Raw genomic sequence first — 26,846 nt, 5'->3', positions numbered from 1 at the left:
TGCAGAGAAAAGAGTGTATTTTATTTAAAAGAAAAGCATTAGGGAAACATCTCTGTTTACAGCAGAACAGTGACTTTGCGTTAAATAAAAATAAAAAAGAAAACATTGCTTCCCAAATATAAAACAATTTCTTGAACATTTCAATGAACACTAACATGGTAAAAGCTTCATATTACTTCCACAGTAGGCGTAGTGTCTGGTTCCACACCTCATCGCTTTGGCAAGAAGGTGAACATCATCTTTACAGTGTATGAGCCCCACACAGCAAATATTGCACACACTCCTTTTTTTATATACAGTAATAAACAACTTGGAATATACTTTTTTTTGTATGCAATGGCTTTAAATATTTAAAAACGCTCCCATTCTAAGACATTGAAGTGATTTAAGGTTGAGTCAGAGGAGGCCCTTTTGCATTTTATAGAAATATAACTTCATGTACAGGGAGATGGAGCGTCAATGTTTGCAGCATATACTGTTCATCAGAGACATCAATACAGTGGCTTATAAAAGTGGAATACTGTACATACAAAAACAAGGTGAAACATTATCAAAGTAAACAAAAAAGGGCTTTTTTCAAGGGTGGTGGGTATGACGTGATGACATGCATATTAAAGATCTCAACAGGAATGTCTCCGTGGAAACACAGCCCAGTCTTTTCAGGTAGAAATGGGTGAAGGAGTGGTCAGAAAATGTCTCATCACACATGATTTCTGGCCAAAGTCTGTCATCTCTCCCGCATGATCCTCTCTCTTTAAAATAACCACATCCAACACAGCCATGTGTATACATTTGATAGGTCCAGTGCCTGGTCATGGTTCACTGACAAAGGTCAGAGGTGGTCAGAGTTGTCTGTGCTTTTGTCCGTTTCCCTTTAAGCTGACAGAAGAGAGGCAGGATCGGGATTTAGAAGTGACAATATGGCATAACTGGCACGCCTGGTAGGCGAGTTTCGAGCCCAAAGCTAACCCGGGCAAGCATCATACCACCGAAGAAGAGCTGGGGATTCCCTGGATGATGGTGCTGGTTGGCGTGCCGCTGATGGCGTTGAAGATGTGAAGCGAGTCTGGAAGAACGCTCTTCATGCCATCTTCCACAGGACTGATCTGGAGGCAGGGAAGAAGGAGACGTTCAAATGCCACTTCAAAAATGTGTTAAACTCCAATAAAGAACGTACAGTATTTCTTGGTTATTATACTCTCTAGATGTCTTACATTAACTGTAATGAGATATTCTGACTAGAAATTAAACAGATATACTTGGTAAGAATTTGGAGTGTATTCATCTTTCAAAAACAGTCAAACTTTTCCTTTAATGCTTTATCTTTCATGAAGATTAATAGACACATAAAACAGGAAATGAAAAAAGATTCAAACAGCCAATCCAACTACACAGCATCAAGAGTAAAACAAGTGTGCAACACAGACATTCAGATGTATGTACATACATATACACATGCTGTTCATACACAGGCAGATGTACATGTATATACATACAGTATATGTACATGCATACATACAAACTGTACACACGTGCAGAGAAAATAAAAATGTCAGCAATCCAAAAGAGATCCATAAGTGATTGTTGGTCTAGCCAGCTGCAGCATCAAGAGAATTCATAGAAGAGGGAGAAAAGGTCAGTTTTAAGTTTTGAGTTTTGTAATTTCAGGAGAAGAGCTCATGGAGGGCCAAAACTGAAACTTAGTGGTGGGCTACCAGCCAAAAGCAAGCTCCAAATTTCTGTTAGGATGCAACATGGATCCCTGATTCCCTTACTGATAATAATGACTTCCTTCGCGAACCGTTGCTCACATAATGAAATATAATTAACAATTAGGGATCCTACATTTAAAAAGCATTTTACTTCACAAAAAATAAATTATAATAATTATTTTAATGAATTTTATTTTATTTTTTTCGCTAAAAAGATCTGGCGGGCCAACTTTAGCCCACAGGCCCTAATTTGGCCGGCCCTGGATTAGACGATTAATCATTTAGACAAAGAACGTCAAAATAATTGGTGACTGTTTTGACTATTATTACTTATCTTTAATAGTCTGAGTCAATTTTTGTGTGAAAATACCAAATATTTCATGGTTCCAGCCTTTCAGTGTGAAGACTTGCTGCTTTTTCCTGTCTTACATTATAAAAAACTAACAATTTCAGTTTAGGACTATTAATCAAACAAAATAAGAAGCTGAAGATGTCACCTTGAAAAACAAATTTTTGAAGTCTCATAGACCAAAGAAATAAGAGTATAATCGGCTGAATAATGGAGGGTGAAAATAATAGTTAGTTAGTTAGTTGCAGCCCTAATCAGGAGGATAAGTCATTTTTATTGACAGTGGGCATGCGTTCCACGTGTGAGGATATTTTATGTTAAGCTGATTTCTTATTTATTGCAAGGCTGTAAAGATAAGGCCTGTCTGTGATCAGAACAGATAACTCAGCCAATCTATTCAGTGCTGTTTAAGGTCAAGATTATGAACCTTAGCTTTAGCAGCTTTGCTACAGATTTTGTCTGTGGTGGTAACACAATAGAACAGAGAACAAGAGAAACATAGGAACGTTCAAGAAATGTTAAAGAGGTCTTAGAGTGTTTATACACAGATGGGTCAAGGATTATTGTCAGATCACATTTCTAATGGTTTGGCAGGAATGAAAATGTAGGGGATGCTTGTGTCTGGCTGGACCAACAAATGAACAACTCAGTCTTTATTTCATATTGGTGCTTCTTGCATTACCATCCAATCTGCTCATGTCAGCACAAGGGAAAAACAGAGAATGGTGTTATCAAGGAGAATTATCTGTTGATTACAGGTGCAGCATTCGTATTGAATAAAGTAATACACTGCTACTTCAGTTACTGACACTGTACTCACCTGCTCATGCATGATGATGGACAGCTCTCTGGCGAGGTCTCTGTAGTTGGCCTTCATCTCATCGTGATACTCCTGCTGGTCCTCTTTGATCAGCCGCTCGTTGATGCCCAAGCCGTGGCCACATGCCTCCACAAAATGCCTGCTCAAAAACAGGTCGTGTGTTGAGGTGTGATGAAGCCTCATCAAGATTTGCACACACATTATGAGCTGTTGACATCTCATCTCACCTGAAGACCTCCTTCAGCTGTTTGACCTTGTTATCAGGATACTTCTTGGCGCTCGCGTCGTCCAGAAAAGCTCGGGCATATGCGAGCGGTCCTGCATTAACCTAAGGGAGGATGTAGAAGCCATTTAATTCTGATTTCTTTATCGGTTTCATTAGGCATGTCCAGTGTGTGTATGTGCGGGTTCATGTTGACAAAAGCAGGCACCTGGACACTGATGCTGCCCTGCAGTTTGAGCTGCAGGCGGATCATGTCCACCTCACTGGACGAACAGAGCTGTTTGATCTCGGCCACCTTCTTGCTCATCTCATCGATGGCCACCTCGATGGGGCTCAGGTCAGTGTGGTGCTGGTACATCACTGCGATACGCTTCTTCACGTAGGGGAAACAATGTGTGGCTGCGGTACGAAACACAATGAGGAGGGGGGTGTTAGTTAATGAATCATTCTTCTTGCATGTGCATTTTTACAGCTCAGGATCCACTAATATGTGTACTGTGCATATTTTGAAAGCTCTTACATAATAAAGATAAGAATGTGAGGTTGAACTTTTGGATCTTTTGCACCATAAAACAATATAACTGATTAGGAAATAGGAAAGGTCCTTGATGAACAGCTGACAGGCTCAGAATCTAATCAAGATATTCGTTTCATGCACAGGACCTTTCTGAGTACTGCAAGGCCTCAAAAACTGATAGGCCTCCGCATAGTGTATTTGAAGATTGTTTTCCTCAAAAGTGTTAATATACAGACAACAGGAGGTGGTGATCCACAGTTTAGATTATTTAAGATCATTTGATGCAAAGACACCAACATCTTGTTTATTAACAGCTCGGTTTCATCACGTAATTCTACCTTGAAGAGCTTGAAGTCACGATATCTTCCTCCCTAATGCACCAATATTGATCTTTTAAAATTATTGAACTGCAATACTAAGTAGCTAGAGTATTCCTTTAAGAACTTATCCAATCTTATATACAGTATATAGGGGGACTTACTAGTTAGTATAGTCCTGCGTTTGCACTGTTCCTCCACCCCACCCTGCTTTTTGCCCGATATGGTGAAAGGCATCTCAAACACAAAGCGGCGGATGTTGTGGCTCTTCTCGAAGTCTGTCTTCCTGTCTGTCAGCTCCTTCTCCTCCAGGTACGGGGTTACGTGTGTCACTTGGATATACGCGTACTTAGAGTCCAGGTCTTTGGGGTTAATCTGAGGAGAAAATATGAGATCACATCAGATCAGTGCCCGTGTCAAGTTTCATAAATCTTATGGGTCGAATCATAAATGAAATATCAACTTCCCAAGAGAGTGGAGTTCCTCCTCTTAGCTTCAAATAATGGTTAAAAGACATGGTTTCTTGTCTATACCTTGATGAAATGCAGTATACTCTGACCATCGTCCACCTTAAGTTTCTTAAAACAACACTATGTAACTTTTTACCTTAAAATAACAGCTTCAAAATCATGTTGATGGTTCAGTGTCTTGTAATAGGGTGAATGGTGTCTCTGTCTCAGCCACTCTGCCCCCCTATTTTATTTAGTTATTTAATATTCTATTACTTGTGTATATTTTTTATTTTTACTCTCCGTACTTCTTATTGTCTTCTCTATTAATATTTTATTCATATTTTATGTAATGTGGAGATTGTCCCTCAGGGATCAAAAGTATTTCTGATTTCTGATTCTGATAAATAATAATAATAAAAAATAGAAACAAATGCAATGACAACAAAATCTTACCCTTCCAGAGTCCTGGATCATCTTCACATTCTCCTGTCCAAACTTGTCTGAGTACAGCTTAAGGAGCCTCTGTGATATCTCCGACAGAGGGGTGAATTTGGGCTCTTTGTAGATGTACTCCTTACCGTCTTCATCTTCAAAGAAGCCCTGAAAAAGATAAAGCACAGTTGAAATGAGTAAAAACGAACAGTGTGTTTATCTAATAAGATATAAAGAAGTAAACAGTGCCACATCAAACCAAACATGGGCTGTGAGTGGGAATCATTCCAACAGTTTGTTAAAATGAAACTACTAAAATAAAATACTCTTTAAACTCTGGACTCCACAAATACACAACCCTATCTATCTAATGTCCAAGCACAGAAAAACTCCACTGCAAGACATCAACTAGTGTCAGTTCAGTGATGTGAGACAGACCACAGGATGGAGGTGGGGCACAAATTTCACACTGTCAGTGGGAGCACTTGGATTAGTCAGTTGTCTTGTTTTTAAATAGTCCAATGGACTGATGGGTGAAGCCATGCATTTACCCAGTGAGAGATGAATCCTGCTATTACTATTCCTACTATTGTTAGGACAACACTGAGGCCAGAGTAAAGGGGAAGTTAAAGAGCTAAAAGATAAGCAACGCACGTGAGATAGCACTGACTGCATTAGCAACGGAGAACAACACAGCCTAACACATCACTGCACTCCACGCTGGCTTTCATTGATTTACCTCAGCCTCTGAGTCAGTAAACTGGTACTGCTACAGGGGTGTGGACAGCAGAACATAAAAAATATTGTTATTCCATGACAACTACCTAAATACTATTAATACATTTTATACACTCTGATTTAAGCTATTGCATCACCAGTTAGACCACCATGTCAAGAGAGACATGGACCTCTATCACAGCACAGAGGCAGAAGAAGGAACCACCACACCCAACAAATTATTCATAAAACTCCACAAGATTAGACAACAAAGAGGGTCAGTAATAAATCTTACTAACGCACATCTGTACCACAGAAGCAGGAACACTGAAATGAGTGCAGAAGTGAAAGAGCCCCATGCAACACAGTTCCAAAGACAGAAAGCAGCTGTGGTGACCAGTGTTGGGGGTAACGCATTACAAAGTAGTGTCGTCACGATACTGGAATTTCTTACTTTGATACAATACCTTGAAAAATATTGATATTCGATTGGACACGACAGAGGGGCATATTTTATTAAAAGTTAATTTACTTCTGATCATAGTCAGATGAGTGGAATGAAGTGGATCTATGTGGGTGCTGCAGCGGTGTTCGTGTCACCTCAGCGAGAGTGATAAAGTGCAGCTGGTGCTGGTTTATCGATACTACAGAAAATGAGTATTTAACCCATTTGAAATTTTCAGAATCGATATGTATCCATATACCAATAATTTTAACAACACTATTACAAAGAAACACATTACTGTAATCACATTACTTTTGTGTGTAACGCAACAATCTATCGCGCCACTGTTCCTAAATTCAGTAATCACACGACAGTTACTAATAAAGCATTTATGCTGTAACTTGTGTAACTTAAGTTAGTCCATGAAAATCTACACAGCGTATTTGCTTTGTGGTATTATATTCAAAGAGCATTGATAAACGTTGGTGTACATGCCCCCCTATTTGGGATTGGGCTGATATGTGGGCATATGTACGGTTTAACGTTATCTTCTTTTTTGAATACGTTTTTGTGTCTTTATTTGATTGGACAGCTCAAGATTGTGACAGGAAAGGGGGGAGAGAAAGGGCAATGGGTTAGAATCGAACCCTTAATGTTTTATTCTTAACTGGCAATTACGTGACAATGAATCCCAAGCGACGCTGTAGCGCAAAAGTAGCGTAATAAGTAGTGTAACAAATTACTTTCGTCAGGGAGTAATTAAGTAAAGTAATGCACTTATTTTCTAAAAAGTAACAAGTAACATTTTTTTTAAGTAACGACCCCAACACTGGTGGTGACTGATTGTTACTGTAAGTTGAAGCAGCAAACAATGTCTTATAAGTGCAATGGATTCCAGCGGCACGAACACCACACAAAGACTCAGGCTGCTCAGAGAGGCCACTACACAACTTACCGCTGCCTTCACAGAGGATACAAAGCAGAAAAAGGTATTAGAGTGGATCATAACGTGCCACTGCAGGTGGTCATGCCCTTAAAAATAAAAACACCTCCAGCAGCCGTCATGCTCAATATGAATTAATACTTGTGCTCTTATGTGAAATCAACTTTGAGTAATTCTAAATATAGTTAGTGCGGAAATTAAAAAAAAAAAACTTAAATATTTAATTAAATATTTAAATAAACAATAGGTCTGTTTTTACAGTTGAACTCACCTGGCCAAAGAAAGCTACTCTGAAGTAGGTGCCGAGCAATCTCTTGCCCGTGTGCATGACCTCAGTCACTTTGCTGTATGCACGGTGCAGCGTGTCATACAGGTGGGCCAGTTTCTGTGCAAAGGAATGAAAATCATATTAAAAATATTATTAGAGTTAATGTCACAGTCTAGATGACATTAGTGGAGAAATAAAATTCCTGACGAGGCAGCCTTTTACCTCAAAGTCCCTGCGCTTCTCATAAATAGGAATTATGAGCTTGTAGATGTCAGAGATGAGCTCGTAACGCTCAGCTTTCCACAGCCCGTCTGCACACTCCTCCAAAAGCTCCATCAGGACATCCTGAGAGAAATAGAAATACAGCTCAAATTAAAAAAAGTATTTAATAAGTCATGGCCTATTCTATCTCGACCAAATGTGACGACTGTAAGGAACTGAAAAAAAACCCAGACACATCTGCATGCATTGTGGTTTGCTGCTGGCTTGTGGGTAGACATAGACACACATTGCATTCTTTGAAATAATCAAATAAAATAACTAAATAATTTTGGAGACGGCAATGTGTCTTGAAACATTGAGTCACTGAAATACAAATAAAAAGTCTGCACTGGGGATAATATTGATAAAATGGTAGTCTTACATACTGTATGTATGATTACATTTTTGATAAGACTCTCAAATTATATCACACATCCCTCCCACAAAGGTTTATCATTATAAGAAATATACATAAATTATTTCTCATTTCAAAATAAATCATGTGATTAATCTATTGTTATCTTGTAAATCCTAATCTTTGATAAAATACTGACATAGCCTGCTACTTATTATGTAAACACACAGTATAATTTCTGCCACTAGGGGTCTCTCAATCAAAAGAAGAAGAGCTACTCGATGACATCATGAAGTAGTGTGGGATCATGCGAGTGGTTGTCTTCAATGTTAATAAGAATGTGCAGCAACCAGCACTAAATAATAATCCTCTATCACAAACACGGTTAAAGAATAGAGGGGCTAGCTGGTTAGCTAGTTTGCCGTCTTCCTTCCTCGCGCTCTGATGTATCATCTGGTGTTTCCTGTGCTAGTTATAGCAACTTGAGGGGGGTAAAGGGGCTATCATAGCATTGACAGGCAACCACATGAAATGCACCGTCAATGCAAAAGTCATTTTTGGACATTTGAATGCAGAAATGTTATGCACCGTGCCTTTAAATGATGATTCATTATCAAAATACTGTATCATTGGAGAGCAACACTGATAATTATATGCCTTCATACATTACCTAACCTTACATTTCATTCATTTGCCACATGTTTTTGTCCCACAAAACCAACAGACTGTATCTGAATTCATGATTTATTTGTTGAAAGCATGGCATGTGACATTTGTGTTTGCATTAGAAACACATACTTCATTGAAATGGACGTCCTGCATGCCGACGTCCTCCATCATCGCTGCTTCTTCATCGATGTTTGGAGTCACGACACGGAACGCTGAGCAACCCTGCTTGATCATGCCTACACACAGCATGAGAGGAGACAATATTGTAACAATCAGCCCTAAATATACAGAATCTACATAACAGAGCTGCTGTGTGGCGTGCAAGTGCAAACAGATTATCAAAGCACCTTTTCTCCGCAGGTACTCTGCCACAAGTGCTGCGACGTGCACATAACACATGGCCGCCTGTAAACAACAAGAACAACTCAGGTCAGGTAAGCAAAGTGATGTTAATAGTATTTATTATGTTGTAGGACAGTATCAGATATATCAAGTCAATACTTGATATATGATACTGTATAGACACATGATCAGAATCAGATATAAAGTGAGTCTATCAAACATTAAATAAGTCACACCATCATAATCAAAGTTCAGCCACTTCAGCCAAATAGACTGAGCTCTCATCACAGACCTCTGACAGGTCTCCGTTCTTCACATGGATCCGGGCCATGCTGTCCAGCCAGGTCTTGCGTAGTTCGGGCGTGCTGGCGTAAGACTTGGCGAGGCTGTACTGCAGGTCCACCAGCATCTCCGGATCCCTCTCGTGCTCCTTCATCTGAGCCGTGGCCATCAGAACCGTTCTGATACGTTTGGTCAGGTCCTTCACATCTGAAGGGAAAGCTGTGTTCTGTTGAGGATGAGGCAGAACAATCAGCTATGTTATTGCTATTTTAGGAATATTACTGGAACCAGAACATAATTAGGCACATAAATTAATTCCTAACCTTGATGGTTTTGTCACTGTTGGCACAGTTGTTGATTATTGACAGAGACTGCTGGAAGCGGGTACTTCCGATACCGATCACATCAGCTATCAACTGACTTACAGCAATCACCACCTAAAGAAAGAGAGAGATGAACCTTTATTAAATATTGTTTAACCCTTGAGTTTTGGTTGAAATTGGCTTTATTTCATCATTGTTTGAAGTCCCCTAGACCCAAAATCTATATGTGTAAATACAGTAATGATAATAATTGCAAAATAATAGGGGATTTTCATCAACATAATCCACATGTAGAAAAGTTTTGAGTAAGTATCAGTTCCCTTTGCCAGAAATTGGACTTTTGATAAGGTAAAGAATATAGAAATGACCATAAAGTACCGTTACTACATAAAATAATCCAACATTTAGTGTTTTATATGAATACATATTATTTTTGTTTGCCAAAAAGTCATTTCACAGACAAAGAAATGCTTTTTTATGTTATGTGACAGTCCATTAGATCCTTCCTTGCACCCATGCACTTATAAAAATGTATTGTATCTCACAAAGCTTTAAAGCTGGGGTCGAGAAACCCAAACAGTAAGAGGTCATGTGTCATTTCTTTAATCTTCTCTCATATGTCAGCACTTTAAAATCCTGTTTATAAGCAATTCCTAAGTAATTAAGAAAAATAATTAAGTATCAAGCAGATCAAAGGTACTACAGGAGCCCAGAAGATTATGGTTAAATAATGTGAACAGGAAAGCTTGATTTTTTGTACTCTATGGAGACAACACAAGACTATCCCACCTGTAAGTGTGTCCGGACAAAAGACTTGCGACCAGTGTAGTCAAAGTTGCTCTTCATGAGGAAGTAGAGCAGATGGGCGGCATCGCTGCGGATGGAGCTCAGCTTGGAGTTACAACACTTCAGGATCTCGTAGCAGAATGCAGCACACATGTCAGCACGGCCTTCGAAGAACGTGCAGGGAAACTAGAGGTTGAAGAAGACAAAGAGGTCATCAGCTAAAGTGAACACTTAAGAATATAACAAACGATTACAGAGCTTTGTTAGGCAGGGAACCATCGTCCTTCACACCTTGTAGATGAAGGTGCGCAGTGAAGTGAAGACCTGTTTGAGAGCCGTCTCTGACTGATTGATCCGTAGGAAACAGAGATGGACTTCAAACACTTTCTTCATCAGTGGACTGTGACCATGGTCAGAGCACAGCTGGGTCTGTAGAGAAAGAGAGACGGACACAATAATTAATTTGAGGTTTTTATGAACAAATCAGTACAGTACAGTGAGTGTGTGACAAATGATATGTGGTAAGTGTTACCTTGAATCCCATGATGAAGATACTTAGCGTGTCCAGGACAGTCAGACACACTTCAGTAGCGATGTTAGCCTCCAGCAGTGACTGATTTAACACGTCTGCATCCGAGTGACTGTAGGCTAAAGAGGACAAAACAGAAAGCTGTAGCTGTTTCACCCCTGACAGTACATTTGAAATATTGACACTCCAGAAAAGTCATTTAAATATCTCTTAAAATATGAGACCTGAGTGTTAAAGGCAAAAGCTGTTGCTTGAAAAATGGAAAACTTCATTATGTTAAAAAGATTGAGTTTCATTCCAAACTGAAATAAAAATGATCTTACCACTTACAAAACCAATCTTTAATGAAATGAATGATGCATGAACGTTGGTGAGGCACACATTTTGTTCACAATCTGTAGCAAAGATTCATTTTACGTTTAGGAGTGAATTTCAAGCAACACTTTTTTAGCATTTTGGAATGAAACCCTTCAAATTTTACATGGATTCCTTTTTTTCAGAGCATGAAATGTAAGATTAAGTTCAGAGCAGATGAGCTGGCCAGAGGGATGAAAAGATGTTGAAAGCTAATGTTCAGTTAAAGTACGCATGCTCTTAATTCAACCAAATGAACAGCGCCATCAACAGTCTGCAAACTGCCTGCCAACCTGGTACATTCTTACCATGCTCTACAGATATTCCAAGAATACTTGAAATCTTTCTTACACTGAAAACACAAAGAAACTGTATTAAATGATGCCATTTAACACACTGAGCACATAGCCCTTTAGATAAAATCAACGTAATGCTATACACGGCTACCTTCGCCCCAATTTAATGTATTTTTCGGACATATAGCCCTGAATTCTGACGCAATTTCAGCTCGACAGCAGGCTGGGTTTAAACAGAGGATGAGGAAGAGGGTGATGTTGATGAAAATGATGTTGAAAAGCACAAGGAGTCGGCGGGGGGTCCTCTGGTAGAGGATGTTTGTTGAATGGTACAGTATGGGGCACTTACTGTGGTTAAAAGTGTATGAGTTATCCAGGCTGCTGAGCTGCTGTAAGCGGGCATGCATCATTCCCGCCCTGTTACGGGACACAGGCAGAGTCTGAGACTTCCGCTCATGTGCTACGGGTCCCGCCCCATCCTGGTTCCTGATGAGGAAACAGGACAATGTTAGACGAAGGGCAGATTAGTAGCAGGGCCAGAGTTAGTGAAGCAGGTTAGAGTATAATACACCAATTTACACACCGAAGTGTTGTAAATATCACTTAAATGTCTTGGGAGTAAAAGCAGATTTTTGGGACACACCATCTTGCTACATATTTAGCTTCTGGGATCCAACTGGAAAACATTTTTTGAACATTTTGGGTGATTTTACACATATACCCACTGTGGCACTAATGCAGTAAAGATGCCATATATATTGTTTGGCATGCATTTAAATTTGATCATTACCAAAGCAGCAGAAACAGCATTAAAGCAGCAAGTCATAGCAAATGCCATGCATATAAGAATGAAAGAGACGGATGCTATACATGAATTTAGAGGCGGTAGTTATGTCAAGACACTGCAACTTTAATGAGGATGAGGAGATATCATGCATGTAGTTTCAGAAAGTCAGTTCCACCTTTAGTCTTACCCAAGCAGGACGGGGCAGGAGCCAGGTTTTTACTCATTATGTTAAACTTGCCAGCATTTCAGTGAATAGAGATAGAAACAGTGGTGGGAGGTTAGAGAGAGAGAGAGATTGAACACCCAAAGCCCTCTGAGAGTCAAGGCCACAGCTGCCAAATAGTGTGTGTTTAGGCACATTTAAATTACATGTCAAATAATTGTGCTCAACATACAGTCACACCCTTCAACACAACGCGTTTTACACTGTATCATCCAAAATGAAGGCAATAAGTAGCTACATCATTGTATCGCTATCTGATGTTCATGGGAGTAAACATTGAGTACATTTTATCAAGGACACATTTCATTACTTTGAAGGGTAGAAGAGGTATCAGACACATTTCACTGAGGGCATATTCACCTTTAGTCCTACACCACTTGGTTACACACATCATTGTATTTTGATTGAAGTATTAATTAATCTTAACTTTTATATATATAAATAAGAGTAAACAAGTTAAAATATTTACCACGAAAGATACAAGTCATGGATTGAAATAATAGCTAAAAGTAATGGATTTAAATTGCTAAAAGTAATGGATAAACAGCTGAAAATGTTAGCTAACAGTAATGGATTTAAATAGTTAGCTGAAAGTTATGGCTAAATGGTTGAAATAGCTAGCTAAGGGTAATGGCTAAATTGTGAAAAAGCTAAAGGTAATAGCTGAATTAGCGCCAGTTAGCTAAAAGGATAAATGAAAAATCCAGCTTCTGCTAATCCAAGTGGTAGTAGTACGAATGCAAACCTTACAAATCAAGCCTAAATACTGACAATTCAATTGTATGAAAAAATATAATAACAATAAAGACTCATATAATAGCAGTGTTGTTAAAAAAGGATAAAAATGATGTAAATTATATGTTAAACTAAAGGTGCTTTGGAGTTATGTCAGAGAATAAGCTGGGAACCACTGTAAAAAAAAAGCCTCAAATCCTTCATCACAAATTCAACTGAATGCTTATTTAAGTTAAAACGCTTTAAAAGAAAGGCATTCATACATCAGATTCAGATACTGTCAACAACATTACCTTGCGATGTATCTCTTCCCCATGTATCTGAACTGATGGAGGCACACTCTAAGAGGAAAGGGGGATCAAAACGTTAGTCACAGTAAAATGTAAAGCTTTAGTTATAAGGGTTGTCATGAAAGAATCTCTTACTCGACTAGAGTGAAGAAATCCATCAACTCAGCAGATGTAGCCTTGTTCCAGTATGTGAACAGAGCATCTGGAAGAGACAGTGATTGACATTAGAGAGACATAAGCTGTGTTTACGCATCAGACCAAAGTGCAGATATTTAGACAGAAGGAGCAGGAGAGAGGTGGAGTGAGCTGTTACCCTCAGACATGCTTTTGAGCACATGTAAGAAGCACATGAGGAGGCTCTTGATCTCCGCCTGGTCCAGTTTATCACATCGCAGGAGGGTACTGCCCAGGGCTGATGCAGGCTGGTTCTGAGGGATAAACACTCTGGTCAGACAAGGACACACAAATAAGGCTCTTCCTTCTGTCTAGCTCATTTTGCTGCCTCAAGCTAAACCATGATAAATGCTCTCTCATGAGGGGATTTATCATAGCTAAATTCAAAATATATTTACATTTTCTTGGGAAAGTTTTGTGGTCATAGTTCAAAGTCTAGACAACTGAGTCTTGGCTATGATGCGGTCAATTTCTGTCCTGGGGTTACAGTGATCAAGCTACACTAGTGGAGTCATTCACTCAGATGTTGCAGGGCTCTATGCATAGTGGAACAGCTGCCGGTGGAAAACCATCACCATTTCTCCCAGCTGAGGCAGACAGCAGGGAGAAAACAGATCCAAAAGCAGTGGAGCAACAGCTCTACCACAGCAAGGGGTTGGCAATATACCAAGCACGTTCCTTTGCCAGCAGTTAGTCTAGACTATGAAACTGGCTGACTTAATGGAAAGCATGAAGCTACGGCTTTGTTAGTGGGTGTTTCGGAGAAAAGACTTCAAGGCTAAAGTTAGCTTTTCTGAAAACTGTGCAGCTATTTTCTTGCACTTTTGACAGGGTTGATTGTTAAATTAAATCTTTTCTATTTAATTATTAATGAGTTTTCCTTTAATGCTGTTACACACAATGTGTTAAAAGCTACCATGAATCAAAAATAAAAAAAAAGCTTCACCAGAAGATAAAACACACAACATCACAGACAATCTTTTCTGTTTAGTGGACTAGACTAGATTTTGCTTGAGGTTGTCTTTCAGTGAAGGCAAAAAATGACACAGCACACGTGAGAGGAACTCAAAAGCGAGAAATCCCTGAAGAGTGCATGCTTATCAACATCTGGAAAAAGAGGCAGAGACAAACCCTGAGAGCCCCCCTACAGATCTGCTTTATGGCCAGAGAACAAACAGGTCTATGCCTGAGAATCATCTGGCAAAGAAAGGGCTTCGGGTTTAGGACACACACACACTCTAACACTCCCAGGTGGGACACTCCTAAGAGGGAGGATGACTGTGTGAAGGAAGGAGGCGCTTTGTACTTGAAGTGAAACGCTGGCTTGCAGGGCGCTCTCTGGCACACAGGGCACAGAGAGCAGGGAGAAGTCCATGGTGGCACGCTTGGTGCGCATGGAGAGCATGGTCTCCTCAGTCTCCGTAAAGAAGCGCAGGACATTGACAGAGTGTCTCCGCACAAACCTCTCCGTCTGCCACGACCAGCCGTACAGGTAAGGAGGGGGAGTTAATGGTACAAGTTAACAAGGGCTGATTGAAGTGTCTGAAGAACTTTTGTCATAAGAAGGGGACCTCTGATATGCCTGACAAGGACCCTAAATTTGGTTTCTCATAAATGTTATATGAAATGACTTTACAGGCATCTTGCAGGCATCAGGTCGTACCTTGTCCAGAGAGTTGCCCTTGTCGTTGTTCTTCTCAGGCAGGCTGTTGGCAGAGTCAATGCTGATGAGTGAACCGCGAGAGTCTGCGTGGCGCACGGAGTTAATGTTGGGGGTGGACGATGTGTGAGGTGAAGCTGTCACAAAAAAAGTGCAGTTTTATATTAATATGAAACAAATATCTTGTTTTTTTTTTGTCCATTTTTGGGCATTGTCTTTCCACTCACAGGTGCCGGAGATGGCTCCGAACACATCTTTGTGCAAGCTGGTGTCCAGGAAGGTGCTGGACCTGGGAGGTGTCATCAAGGCGTTGGTAAGAAGTGAATCTTCTCTTCCATTCTGAGGAAAAACAGGGCAACAGTTTAATGTACCTTTTTTTGTATCCTAACTACATAATATTGTTACAGGTACATGTATTCTACATACAGGGCTGTCTGTAGCTTTGAAAAGCCACTAGGTGAGGAACAGGTCTTATGAGGGGTCCTTAGGCCCTAAAACCTAAACGTTGTAGTCAAAGGTGCTCCAGTACTACTTGTACATATATGATGGATGAAATTCACCCCCAGAATTTACAATCTCAGGTTGGTCACTCAAATTAGAAGATTTGATCTTGTCGCAGACCAGAACAATTCAGTATGGAATGGTAGTAAGTAATCTTAATGTTGTGTAGTAAAATAATCCATACGGCAGCTAACGTGCGTATGAGTGTTTTATACTGTTAATTAATATGTTTTACATAAAATTAACTAAATATAGTCTTTTACATTAAATGCATCTATATATGGCTGTATATTACATTTTCCACCGTTTCCACATTCATTGTTCGGCCCATGCGTGAAATCAAACCATGAGATATACAAGATAACTTAAATTTAAAGATAACTAAATTTTACTTCACACTAAATGTAATATCAGGTGATGGTAAGCTCTTTGATATATTGCTGCTGGTTTAAAAAAGAAAAAGGAAATATATTTATGTCGATGCTATGTATGATGAGGATTCTGTTCTCCACTATAAAAATACTTAAATTCTTATCTTATTACTATGTCTTTCTTTATCTTTGTATGGCATATATTAGTTTTTTCAGGTGTGGATATGGTTATAGATGTCACAAAGTCCGGTTGTGTCATGTTTTGATGTTTTTCTTGGTTTAGCCACTAGGTGGCTCCCTTACATTGTTGGAGTGGTTGATGGGGAACGGGGATACCTCCTTCACATTCAGCCTGTTGACGTTCTCTTGGAGCAGACCAAACAAGGGCAAGTACAGCGTGGCCAACCTGGCCTGCTGGCTCTGAAAAACAAATAAATCTCTCAACAGACTCTCACACACATCAACATCAGATGCTGACGTGCAGTGGAAATGCAAAAGAGCATAGAGGTGAGAAGGCACTGCTTACTTTAGAGGTGTAGCGGTCATCAAATGTGTGCTTTATCATCAGACTCTTCAGCACCTGGATGGCGTTCTGACGAATGTCCCTAAACTCCTGCAGAGCTGAACTGACCTCCCTGAGCAGCAGACCGACCAGGAAGTGGTTCTTGCAGAAGTCATCTGTCAGCGAGTAATCCAGCTGGAGGTCTGAGGGGAGGAAGAGGACGATGAAGAGATTAGGATTGTCCGACAGAGAGAAGAGTGAACGATAACACAATGAAATTAATAATAAGAAAAAAGGGCAAAAAGGCATGGACAGTATAATGATTGTTGACGGCATCAAATCCTGGTAAACAATTCAAATATCAAAGTGATTCTTGATGATTTTTTTCTAACAATCTATACGAGGGAAAAACAGATTGACAGAAATGCTTGTAATTATGTTTGACACGTTCAGGCTGTGTGACCGAGCTTCTGTTCCACGTCGACGGTGATCGTTGTAGAAAAAGACAAACAGAATCAAAGCTTGTGATTGAATCATGGCAGCTGTTCACAGATGGTTTCCAACATTATTTAAGAGAGGTAAAGAAATCCCAAATCACACTCAAAGATTCCCCAAAATGACTGAAATCCAATTATAACACACTATTTTATCCAAACTCCAAACCACCTACAGACAGGAGAAAACTACTTGCACACATGATCACCCACACCTGCCCAAAGAGCCAATCCCAGCTTCTATACACATCTTTCAGTACAATGTCTCAGTTCAGATTTTGGATCATTTTACCCATTCTGGTCATGGTTGAATGATTAGATCAAAGTCTACTCTTTTTGGAGATGACATGCAAGCAGCACACCCTTGTACCTACCTACTGGAGTATCGTCTGACTCCACCGTATCAAATGGAGATAATAAAGCTAATTGAGGAACACAAAAACAAACAAAGTATGTTCTATAAAATAAAAGACTGCCACAACAACAGAAAACCTGTTTATTTGCTATTTAATTCAACTTGTGTATGTATGAGTTGTTATATCAGTACAACCATTTTATTTGTGCTGGCCTTTGACAGTAAAGCAGTTTGGTTTGACTTCAATTTTCTATCAAACACAGGTGATGTAAGCAGGGTCAGGGTTGTTACTTACTCAAGAGACAAATTTTGCCAATCTTCTCACCTTGAAATCTCAATATCCTTCCCTTTCCGAATGGCATAGGCAGGTTTAAGGGAACGTAGTGCTCGTGGTTGCACACAACACGCAGGAACTCGAACCTGAACTCAAACAGCGTCTGCATTTAGAGACAAAAGAAACCAGTAAGGTAGTGCAAAACATATGCGGAGCACAGCCTAATATCCTCCATCAGGATGCTGACAAGGCTTCACACATTTTTACAAAGAAGGATTTGTTTGTATAGATGCTGTTACTGTATGTATTGTGTGTACCTTTGGGTCTCCAGGCATGAAACAGTTGATGTAGTTGTTGATCTGCTTGAACACAAAGCCTCTGTCCATCAGGTTGAAACAGCGCTAAAGAGAAGGATGGAGAAAAGCAATTCTGTCACTATTTATAGCAAATAAGAATTAATATGTGTATCCGCTGGCACCCTGCCCTAACTCCTGACCTTGATGAAGACTGCCAGACTGTGGTTGGCGTTCCTGGCAGCATCCAGGTTGTCTTTGTATTTCTGAGTGATGTGAGGCATCATCATGTTGACAAGCGTCTCCACTGTGTGATGGAAGGATGCTGAGAAGCGCTGATTCCTGGACAGCTGCAGGGCATAGCACGAATGTTCATACAAATGTTATTCTACAGGAAAATACACCTGAGTTTGATAGATAAGTCTGGTGAAAAAGTAAAAAAATACCATGAAAAGATCCAAACCACAAATAAATGAATAAGAAGTACTGTTTGTGCAGCCAAAGCCTGATATAGTTAATTCCTCTGTGCCATAGAGCTGCATTGATCTCCAATAACATAAATAATAATAATAAAACACAGAATCTGATATCGCCTTGTTGGTGTTGCCTCCTACAACATCATAATAATGTTCCTCCAGGACTGATCAAATATGTATGTGTAATGTTGCACATTTGCAACTCAGGCAAGAGACTACAAAAATATGCATATAGAAGAAGTTAGTCTCTCTAACAAGTGGTTGACATTGTGAAATAAAAAACAAATTGAAGATAATAGGTCAACTAAGTCTAAAAATAATAAATCCATAATATAACAATAGCCTCCACAGAGGACATGAACCCCCAGTCTTCTAGGTGAAAGTCAATGCGAGTGCTCAGTTGCCACGATGGTCCGGTAGCACCATTAAAAACACATCAGTGCAAGCGACACTGTTGCATTGAGACCATGTTTCTTCATTATGATGTACATCGGCATTATGTTTTAATTTTATCCAACATACACCGTCCTGCTGCCAAAAATGCTCACGAGTCCATATAATGTAAATTAATCTGTCTCTTAAAATAGTCCCCAACAAATGTAGTATACTGTGTACTCCCAATTTGAGTAAGGTGTGCAAAAAACACAATGCCCTAATGTTTAAAAAAAATACTTAATATCCTTTAAACTTCAAAGTATATAATTGTGCCACAGTTTCAAAGATTCAAATCTTCAGTAGAAACGAATGGGTAGTGTAAAGAAGTTGGGAAGTACTGAGAGAAGGACTAACATATTGTTAGTTTGGGTCTTTTCACAGGATTTGTTGATATCAACAAAGATATAGAATATCGTCAGCCTTGAAGTGAAACTTCAGTCTCCACACTGGTCTGACTTCTCTAGTGGAGGATTTACTTGCTTCCACTGCGGCCTCCACATTGTGCCAGTGGAGGTTAAACACGGGGATGTGGTTTCTTATGGGGTATGAACAAATGCAACCAATTAAACTGCACAACAGTGTGGGAACAGACTGTGGATACATAATACTTTGACTGTGGTGCTGTGGCTGTCCACAAGACTTGGCATGTTGTGAACAACCTAAGCTGTAATAAAGCAGACACCCCTGAGTCAAACACACATGCTGTGGCAGACTTACCTTTACTTTACAGCTTTCAATCAAGTACTGAGCCATGGACTTGACTAAGGCTTCAAAGAAATACCACGAGTACTGCAGGGCAGACAAACATCAATCAGAGAACAATAAAGAGGAAATTCATGCCAGTTATAATCACACACTGTGTAAGCCTTTTCAGAAAGTACAAATGTTACCTTGAGGAGCTTGTTACTGGTGAGGAAGTCAGTGGAAGGCTTCAGGATAGCAGTCATGGCTTTAGCCAGCTCCTCGTGTATTGATCGGTTGGTGGTGGACATGTGTGGCTCAGTCTTGAATACAAACTGTGTTAGACACATGAAGAGAAATCTATTAGTACAAACACAAAATATAAATAGTGAGTTATGATATATAGCTTGTGAACTTCACCTTCACATATGATCTCAGGTAGTGCTCCAAACCCTCCTCATGGCACTGTGCAACGATGTGAATCATGACTCTACAAGGAAACATTGGACAGGGAAAGCATGTGTGAGGAGATGGATCTGAATGGAGCTGAGACAGCTAATAACAGTTCTTACAGACACATTCTTCATTCACAACACTAGCCATTTAATTTCAGTTTCAAAAGAGATGTCAATCTCTGATATTTTTCAACCTGGACCCTATTTTCCACATGATTTTGTGTCTAAGTAACAAATGGCAACAACGAACCTCAGCTGAGACTTTTGTTAAAGATCCTTTTGGTTTAACCAGAAACAGCTGCTCGCCAAAAACATGAGGAAAAGGTTGGGTTGGGTTAAATCCCCTTTAAATCTCAGCTAACAGGGAATAACATCTCACAACCAAATACCCCTGTACAGACACGTCTGTGTTTTTATTGGATTATAATTTTATAACTATATCGTATTTTTCTTTTCCTTTTTTGTTCTTCTTTTATCCTTTCTATTTTGACTTTTAAAAAAGCCTCCTGTGGACAAGCGTTGCGAACTAACTCACTACAAATACTGCTATTGCCCTGTCCGTTAAACTGTACTAAACTTAAACTATTACTACAAGATCTTGCACACCAGAACGTCTCTTTGAAGTAGGGTCAGGTGTGTTGGGGTTGACTTCATGACAGTGAAAAAAACAAAACACGCCACACGTCAGCCACTTGTACTTAAATAATGTTTAAGTTCAAGTTTTTGTTTTTGTTTTTGTTTTTGGCATGCATGTGACCAAAATATTGTTCTCCACAGCAACAACATTCAGTAGACACCAAAAAAGAAAGTGACTGAAAGTGAAAAAGTCCCTGGGCATATATAAAAGACAGACATATAAAAACATTTATGAGTAATAAAAAGAGTCAATCGTAATGAAGAACAGGAGAAACCGCTGCGATCGTGTGCACTGCCATCTTAATGACGCATTGTACTTCGGAAAAAAAATTCAAATAATAGTAAATTATGGAAAAAAAATCAAATGGAAATGGAAGAGTTCTCTTGAACAAATAAATGCTGAACATATTTCCACATCTATCTCTTGTAGTTTATCATAATTTACAAGAAATGATTTGAAATGTAAACAAAGGATCGCCTCGGGGAAACTTGCCTGGTGACGTTGACTGCCACGTCCTCTTGGGTGGCACTGGTTAGCACCCTAAACAGCTGATTCAGGGTGGTAGGCAGGAACTTGATCATCACATGACTCTCCATGGCATGCAGACTCTGAGGGTAGAAGATGTAGATTTTGACTGCATAGCCCACTGTGTATAATGAGGAGAAGATTGTGGACAACAGTGATGTTGTTTTCCTTCTCTATTCAAACCACAGAAGGCTAATAAATTATTACATGTGAAGAAACTAATCCAACAAGCACAACAACAGGAGGAAATGCGTGAACAACTCTGTACTAATCAGCCACACCTTGTGCCTCAGCTGCCTGGAACATGGCAGAGTGTAGGTACTGGTGCATCATCGCCTGTGTGTGTGTGTGTGTGTGTGTGTGTGTACACAGGAAATGAACACAAGCCTTGCCAAGTCATTTGGCAGAATCGCTGTTTGACCCTCAGGCCATTGTTCGTGTTCACTGCTGTGTTGACATTAGAGCCCGAGAGATGCATTGGAGCAAGTGTTGCTCTTCATGTCAATGTCCGACAGGGGAACAGTGAACCGGGACAGATGGGCAAACTGAGCTACCACAGAAAGAAACTGGAGAAAGAGTCATAGCAGCTATAGGTATCAGTCTGATCTTTGCAGGAAAGACAATTTAATCCTACAGAAATGTCGTGCACAAACCATCCAGAAGAATGCGCTGTTGGCAAACTACAGCACGAAGCAGAGCATTAATCTCCATGTGATTCAGCTGCAACCAAGTGTGACAGTCTGCGGTTTCACAGTGAGTATGAGCCAGCGTTAGCTTGCAAGTTAATACAGAGAAGGTTAAGTGTGAAAACATGTTGGACCTTTCCCTTTAGGTATCAAAAAAATGAGTTAACACCCAAATACTCAGTGTATGCATCCTTACAGAACATGTGCACTCAGTTATACAGTATAAGCCACGGCTGAAATGTCAACATTGGATTGTGTTTTGAATATGACTCAGTGTAGCGTTAACAGTCTTTTTAAAGTTTCTCTCTAGCATGTACAGCCATTAGTAGATTTTCACATTTTCTTTGACATAAACAGAATCAAGTAAAAGTATGTAAGTATAAAAAATACTTTAAATTTAAAATATTAAACTTGTTAAACAGATTAGTGAAACAAAAAACATTTTGTAGTATTAATTAGCATGTTTATCAGCATATAACTCAAGTATTTGGGTTAGTATTTGTACTGAAGAGGAGAGGAGCTGAAAATATTGATACTTGTGGTGTTTTAGAACTGGACTGTTTTAGTGTTTATACCTATGTTATTTGATTTATTTGTCATTTATCAATCATCACTATTTATTTTACTGTTGGTCATTATTATTACATTACATTCACTTTTTATAATGATATATCAGTTATTATATGTAGTTTCTATTAATTATATTATTGTCTTTATTGTTATTGCTTGTATTATCTTTAATTTTTTATCTTTTATCCATTTATTGTTTATTTTTGTAACCATCATCAATTTTTGTTTTTAAATATCAAATGTTTATTTTGAAGTTTTAAAGGTGTTTTATCAATAAAGTTTAAGTGATTGATTGATTGATTGATAAACCACTAATTTTACACTCTTTGTTTTACCTTCAGGTATTTCACCAGCTCTCCTCCTGTCACCTGGGGCGCAGGTGCATTGCTCTGACAGTGATGAAAGAAATTGTGCAAATGTTGATCCTATAAGAGACACAAAGAAATTCAGAATACAAAAGTTTACTCCACAGAGCTGTGTTTCAATGTAATGACAGCATTCAAAAATGATGAAAAAAACAGGGTAAAGGATGCAGATGCACTTACAGGTTGGTAAAAACTAACCTGAGTGTAGACTGTGGACACGAGGTGAGAAGACACCTTAAATAAAGACTTGCCTCCATCTACCCATTTGACTTCAGGACCTGAATGCTGTAATACAAAGACAAAGTAACAGCTCTTCACTCAATAATTCAGTAGTACGCTGTTGTATTTTCATGTCATTATCTCGACAGATGGCTTGGCATCTCTAAAACATATTTACAAATAGCCATAGTCAGCACATAAATCAACTTTGCACGAAATAAAGAATGAAAAAGATGAACTTGAACAGCTTGTGGATGAACTCTACCTTGCTGGCACCCTCCTGACAACTGAGGTATCCAGCAGGCAGGTTGGCAGCCACAGGGATTTGGTTCTCATTCATGATCACCCGGCCATCTTTCAGCAGGGGGAGCCAGGCGTAACCCACTGAGAGAAGAGATAGAAGGTGAGATAGTCAGCTGAGAGCCTGACGCTTCGAGCCAGGAAAGTAAATGTGTAAAAGTCAAATATATTTAAATGATGCGATCGTGAGGGTCAGTGTTGTTCAGTATGTTACCTTGGGTCTCAACCAGGTCTCTCTTTTTGGTGCTGGCCTTGCTGTTGCTGTCACAGCTGACGTGGTAGAAGGTGAAGAGCAGGTGATGCTTCTCATGGAGCTGAGTTGGCAGCTCAATCTTATACTAAAGCACAAATAAACACAACACAGTTACTGGCTTATACATATGAGTGTCACTCATCACTGCATCATAAGACATGTGGTGCAGTGTCTCCTACCTCATCGTAGAATTCAGGGTTGTGCTGGTGATGTAATACTGCAGCAAAGGCATGTTTGGTAAACAAAGGTCCTCCGGGTCGGCCGTAGATGCACTGTGGAATGATAACAATGGTTATACAATGGTTCCTGTGATGGGAGGGGCTGTCCTTCAGGGAATTTGGAAGCACTTCCAGGACACATCTGAGTTTACCTTTAGTGAAACAGCCTCTTCCTCATCTGAGTCCTTGAACTCGATGCAGACAGCTATGTTTCGAGCCTGAGAACAGACACAACAAGCAAAACCGAGACTCTTAACCACACTATGAGAGAACAATAAACCTTTTTTTTAACTGTTTGTGGTTGTTAATAATAATTATGGCCACAGGAGGCCGAAGAGCACCACCACTTTTGAGTAATGAGTATAATTATACATCATAATCCCTTATTTGTGATACCTTTGCGAATGACTTTTGGCTGTCGTACTTCAAGTGCTTCGGGTAGACATAGAGGTGATTGTTGTAGATGGTGAAAGGCTGAGAACATTTGGCGATGCACGGCACAAACTCCTCCACTTCAAAGAAGATGTTGGTCTTCTCGCTGACATCAAATTGCTTCACAGGAATGTAGGATGAGGTAACACAATCTATATACAGAAGCAGGAGGGAGGGAGACTAAATAAACAGGGTGCGGACAACGTGACCGATCCGCTCTGAGCAGAAACAGCTTTCATGTCTCTCATGTTGGCTGCATGGAGCGAATTTAGAGGCCTTACTTGTCAAGTCGGGGGCTACATTGTCAATGGTAACATCGAGGTTTCCTAGTATTACAGGCAGCTTGGCCATCTTCTCTGGCCTGAGGAAAGGAAAATAAACTGCAGTTAAGTCTTTGCTATCGTCTACCAAAGACTAGAGTGAGCAGAGACAAATGGTATATACACACACACCACATTCACAGATGTGAGCAAACATCTTATTTCCAAAACTGACCGGCATTTTCCAAAGTACAACCTATAGGAGCATATTTTCCATATTTTCCTTCCCAGAACATCTGCAGGAATACTCAGGCAGTTTATAACACAAGAGCGCTCATAGAAGCATTACTCACTTTCTGAAATCAGCCAGCAGCTTGAGCATATCCTCATTGGATAGCTTGTTGCTGTCCTGTCTGTACAGAGCTGAGAAACGAGCACTTTTGTCGAGCGTCCCTGAAGCATCTCTGAACAAAGGCCTGCAAGAAGGAGAAGAAGAGTCAAAATAATTTCTCTTGTCCTGAAAACACCTCTGCACCTGTTTGACTGGGCAACAATACTATACTTGGATGATAACGTTTCACTGGAAAAAGGAAGAATATTTACAGTCTAATGCTGCATCATTGATTAATCGATGTATTTTTCCAATCAACCGATACTAAATTAAAACAGAAAAAGCAGCAAATCTTCATATTTCAGAGGGTAGAACCAGAGAAAGGCATTTTTGCCTGATAAATGACTTTCACAAAGTATGAAAATTACAATGTTACATCTTAAGTGAACACATTTTATTAAATGAACCTATTAGGTTAACTCAGTCATTTTTGTGTTGGTCATTGTCTTGTATGCACAACATTTTAGATGTAGACTAATGAATTGTAATCCAAGTACATTATAGTAAAGTTGAGCATTATTTGAATTATTATTATTGATTGAGAGCAAAGCGAAATTTCATTGCTTCATTCTCATTTGCTATGTAAGTTTATTTCTAGATAATTAAGGCTGGATTCACACGGCAAGCCTTAGTGCTCAATTCAGATTTATTGCTCATGTTTCATTTTATTTTATTGTTTTAGTGTTTTTGGGGGGCTTTCATGGCTTTATTCGACAGTACAGCTTAAGAGTGACAGGAAATTGGGATGAGAGAGAGAGGATGACATGCCGCAAAGGGCCATAGGTCGGATTCATACTCCGGGCTGCTGCGAGGACTGTAATTTTGGTGCACGCTCCACCAACTGCGCACCCAGATTTTCTAAATTTTATTTTGTAATCTTGCCACAGAGGAAACATCACGAAATGACCCGCATCGGTAAAACAACAGCAACGCTTCATGTGTCGCACACTGCTCGCTAAAGTACAGAAGTAAATATGGAAGCCACTGAAGTCAGCATTTGCAGCTGATGAGCTACGGTAAGCCAACAATTTCATGGACAGATAATAAAGAGTATGAGGATGAGGAGAGAGAGTGCCACATTTTTAATGATAGCTTCTTGGCTGATACTTCTGTACTGGAGGTGTGTGTGGATGTGGAGTTAGAGCCAGGACTGGTGGGCTTGTGACTTCATCCAAAATTTCATGGTGTAAAGGGCTACTTGTAAGTACCTTAGTACCTGTGATGTAAATGGGAAGGAATTCTGATATGACTCATCATTCTGAGGTCGCATTGCAAAAAATGAGACCTGAATCAGATTTAGCACCACACAGGGAAGTGGTACAAAGATCCACAAGTGCCACATTTGTGCTGTTTAGATCTGACTCACACAAAAACAAAAAAATCTGATTAGGGCCACTTGTGTCTGCAGTCTGAACATAGTCTATGAGTTTTTTCCTAAAAAGACTGCACCATATACTGTTGGTGTGTGTCTCTATGGGTTTTGGTACTGGTGTAGAGCACACAGAACTTTTCAATGCAAGCAGAACATACAGGTAAAAATGTTATTTGTCAAAAGAGATAAAGTACCTTGCTGCCCAGGCAAAAGGCATCCTGTACTGGCCCAACCGGCTACATGCCTGCTTGGCATTTTTCAGGACCTTCTGTGCCACCTAGAGGAAAACAGGAACGCGGTGTGAGTTCAGTTTAACCACTTAGATGCACAAGTTTGTCTCAGCCCTGCAGGACTGTAACATATTCAGCATGCTGCCAGTCTCAACACGGATCCACACAGATATGTCTTGATAACATGCCCTCCTCACACACACTTATGTTTTCATACACACACAAAAGACATTTAACATATTTTCTTTGTTGCCTAAATCACATCACTACCCACCACAGTCCCTGCAGGG

At 39.7% G+C, this 26,846-nt stretch overlaps 1 protein-coding gene across 3 annotated transcripts in view; it reads right to left on the bottom strand.

The window, feature by feature from the left end:
* Positions 1–26,846, bottom strand: part of LOC141002896 (dedicator of cytokinesis protein 9) — an 89,158-nt gene continuing 62,312 nt past the window's right edge. Inside the window, exons 14-54 of one of the 3 annotated variants that reach the window (XM_073474314.1) lie at positions 26,521–26,603; positions 24,917–25,039; positions 24,585–24,664; positions 24,268–24,455; positions 24,024–24,089; positions 23,833–23,925; positions 23,615–23,738; positions 23,366–23,484; positions 23,080–23,166; positions 22,852–22,941; positions 21,228–21,343; positions 20,064–20,133; positions 19,853–19,978; positions 19,680–19,751; positions 18,255–18,401; positions 18,076–18,159; positions 17,810–17,921; positions 17,504–17,551; positions 16,660–16,838; positions 16,437–16,553; positions 15,489–15,600; positions 15,265–15,398; positions 13,741–13,855; positions 13,563–13,629; positions 13,431–13,478; positions 11,742–11,878; positions 10,746–10,861; positions 10,505–10,642; positions 10,217–10,399; positions 9,428–9,541; positions 9,115–9,330; positions 8,828–8,885; positions 8,610–8,716; positions 7,418–7,540; positions 7,199–7,312; positions 4,844–4,990; positions 4,103–4,313; positions 3,313–3,503; positions 3,109–3,209; positions 2,882–3,020; positions 1–1,106 (exon numbers count right to left, since the gene is read on the bottom strand). In XM_073474314.1, the coding sequence (XP_073330415.1) occupies positions 981–1,106; positions 2,882–3,020; positions 3,109–3,209; positions 3,313–3,503; positions 4,103–4,313; positions 4,844–4,990; positions 7,199–7,312; positions 7,418–7,540; positions 8,610–8,716; positions 8,828–8,885; positions 9,115–9,330; positions 9,428–9,541; positions 10,217–10,399; positions 10,505–10,642; positions 10,746–10,861; positions 11,742–11,878; positions 13,431–13,478; positions 13,563–13,629; positions 13,741–13,855; positions 15,265–15,398; positions 15,489–15,600; positions 16,437–16,553; positions 16,660–16,838; positions 17,504–17,551; positions 17,810–17,921; positions 18,076–18,159; positions 18,255–18,401; positions 19,680–19,751; positions 19,853–19,978; positions 20,064–20,133; positions 21,228–21,343; positions 22,852–22,941; positions 23,080–23,166; positions 23,366–23,484; positions 23,615–23,738; positions 23,833–23,925; positions 24,024–24,089; positions 24,268–24,455; positions 24,585–24,664; positions 24,917–25,039; positions 26,521–26,603 (4,821 nt within the window). In that variant the 3' untranslated portion in view covers positions 1–980. Of the gene's footprint in view, positions 1,107–2,881; positions 3,021–3,108; positions 3,210–3,312; positions 3,504–4,102; positions 4,314–4,843; positions 4,991–7,198; positions 7,313–7,417; positions 7,541–8,609; positions 8,886–9,114; positions 9,331–9,427; positions 9,542–10,216; positions 10,400–10,504; positions 10,643–10,745; positions 10,862–11,741; positions 11,879–13,430; positions 13,479–13,562; positions 13,630–13,740; positions 13,856–15,264; positions 15,399–15,488; positions 15,601–16,436; positions 16,554–16,659; positions 16,839–17,503; positions 17,552–17,809; positions 17,922–18,075; positions 18,160–18,254; positions 18,402–19,679; positions 19,752–19,852; positions 19,979–20,063; positions 20,134–21,227; positions 21,344–22,851; positions 22,942–23,079; positions 23,167–23,365; positions 23,485–23,614; positions 23,739–23,832; positions 23,926–24,023; positions 24,090–24,267; positions 24,456–24,584; positions 24,665–24,916; positions 25,040–26,520; positions 26,604–26,846 lie in introns of all 3 variants that reach the window. The other 2 variants (XM_073474315.1, XM_073474313.1) reach the window with 2 other exon arrangements.

This window comes from Pagrus major, chromosome 9 (genome assembly GCF_040436345.1).
Source record: "Pagrus major chromosome 9, Pma_NU_1.0".
Classification (NCBI taxonomy): Eukaryota; Metazoa; Chordata; class Actinopteri; order Spariformes; family Sparidae; genus Pagrus; species Pagrus major.
Note: the sequence above shows the minus strand (reverse complement) of the source record. Positions and strands in the feature narration are given on the sequence as shown.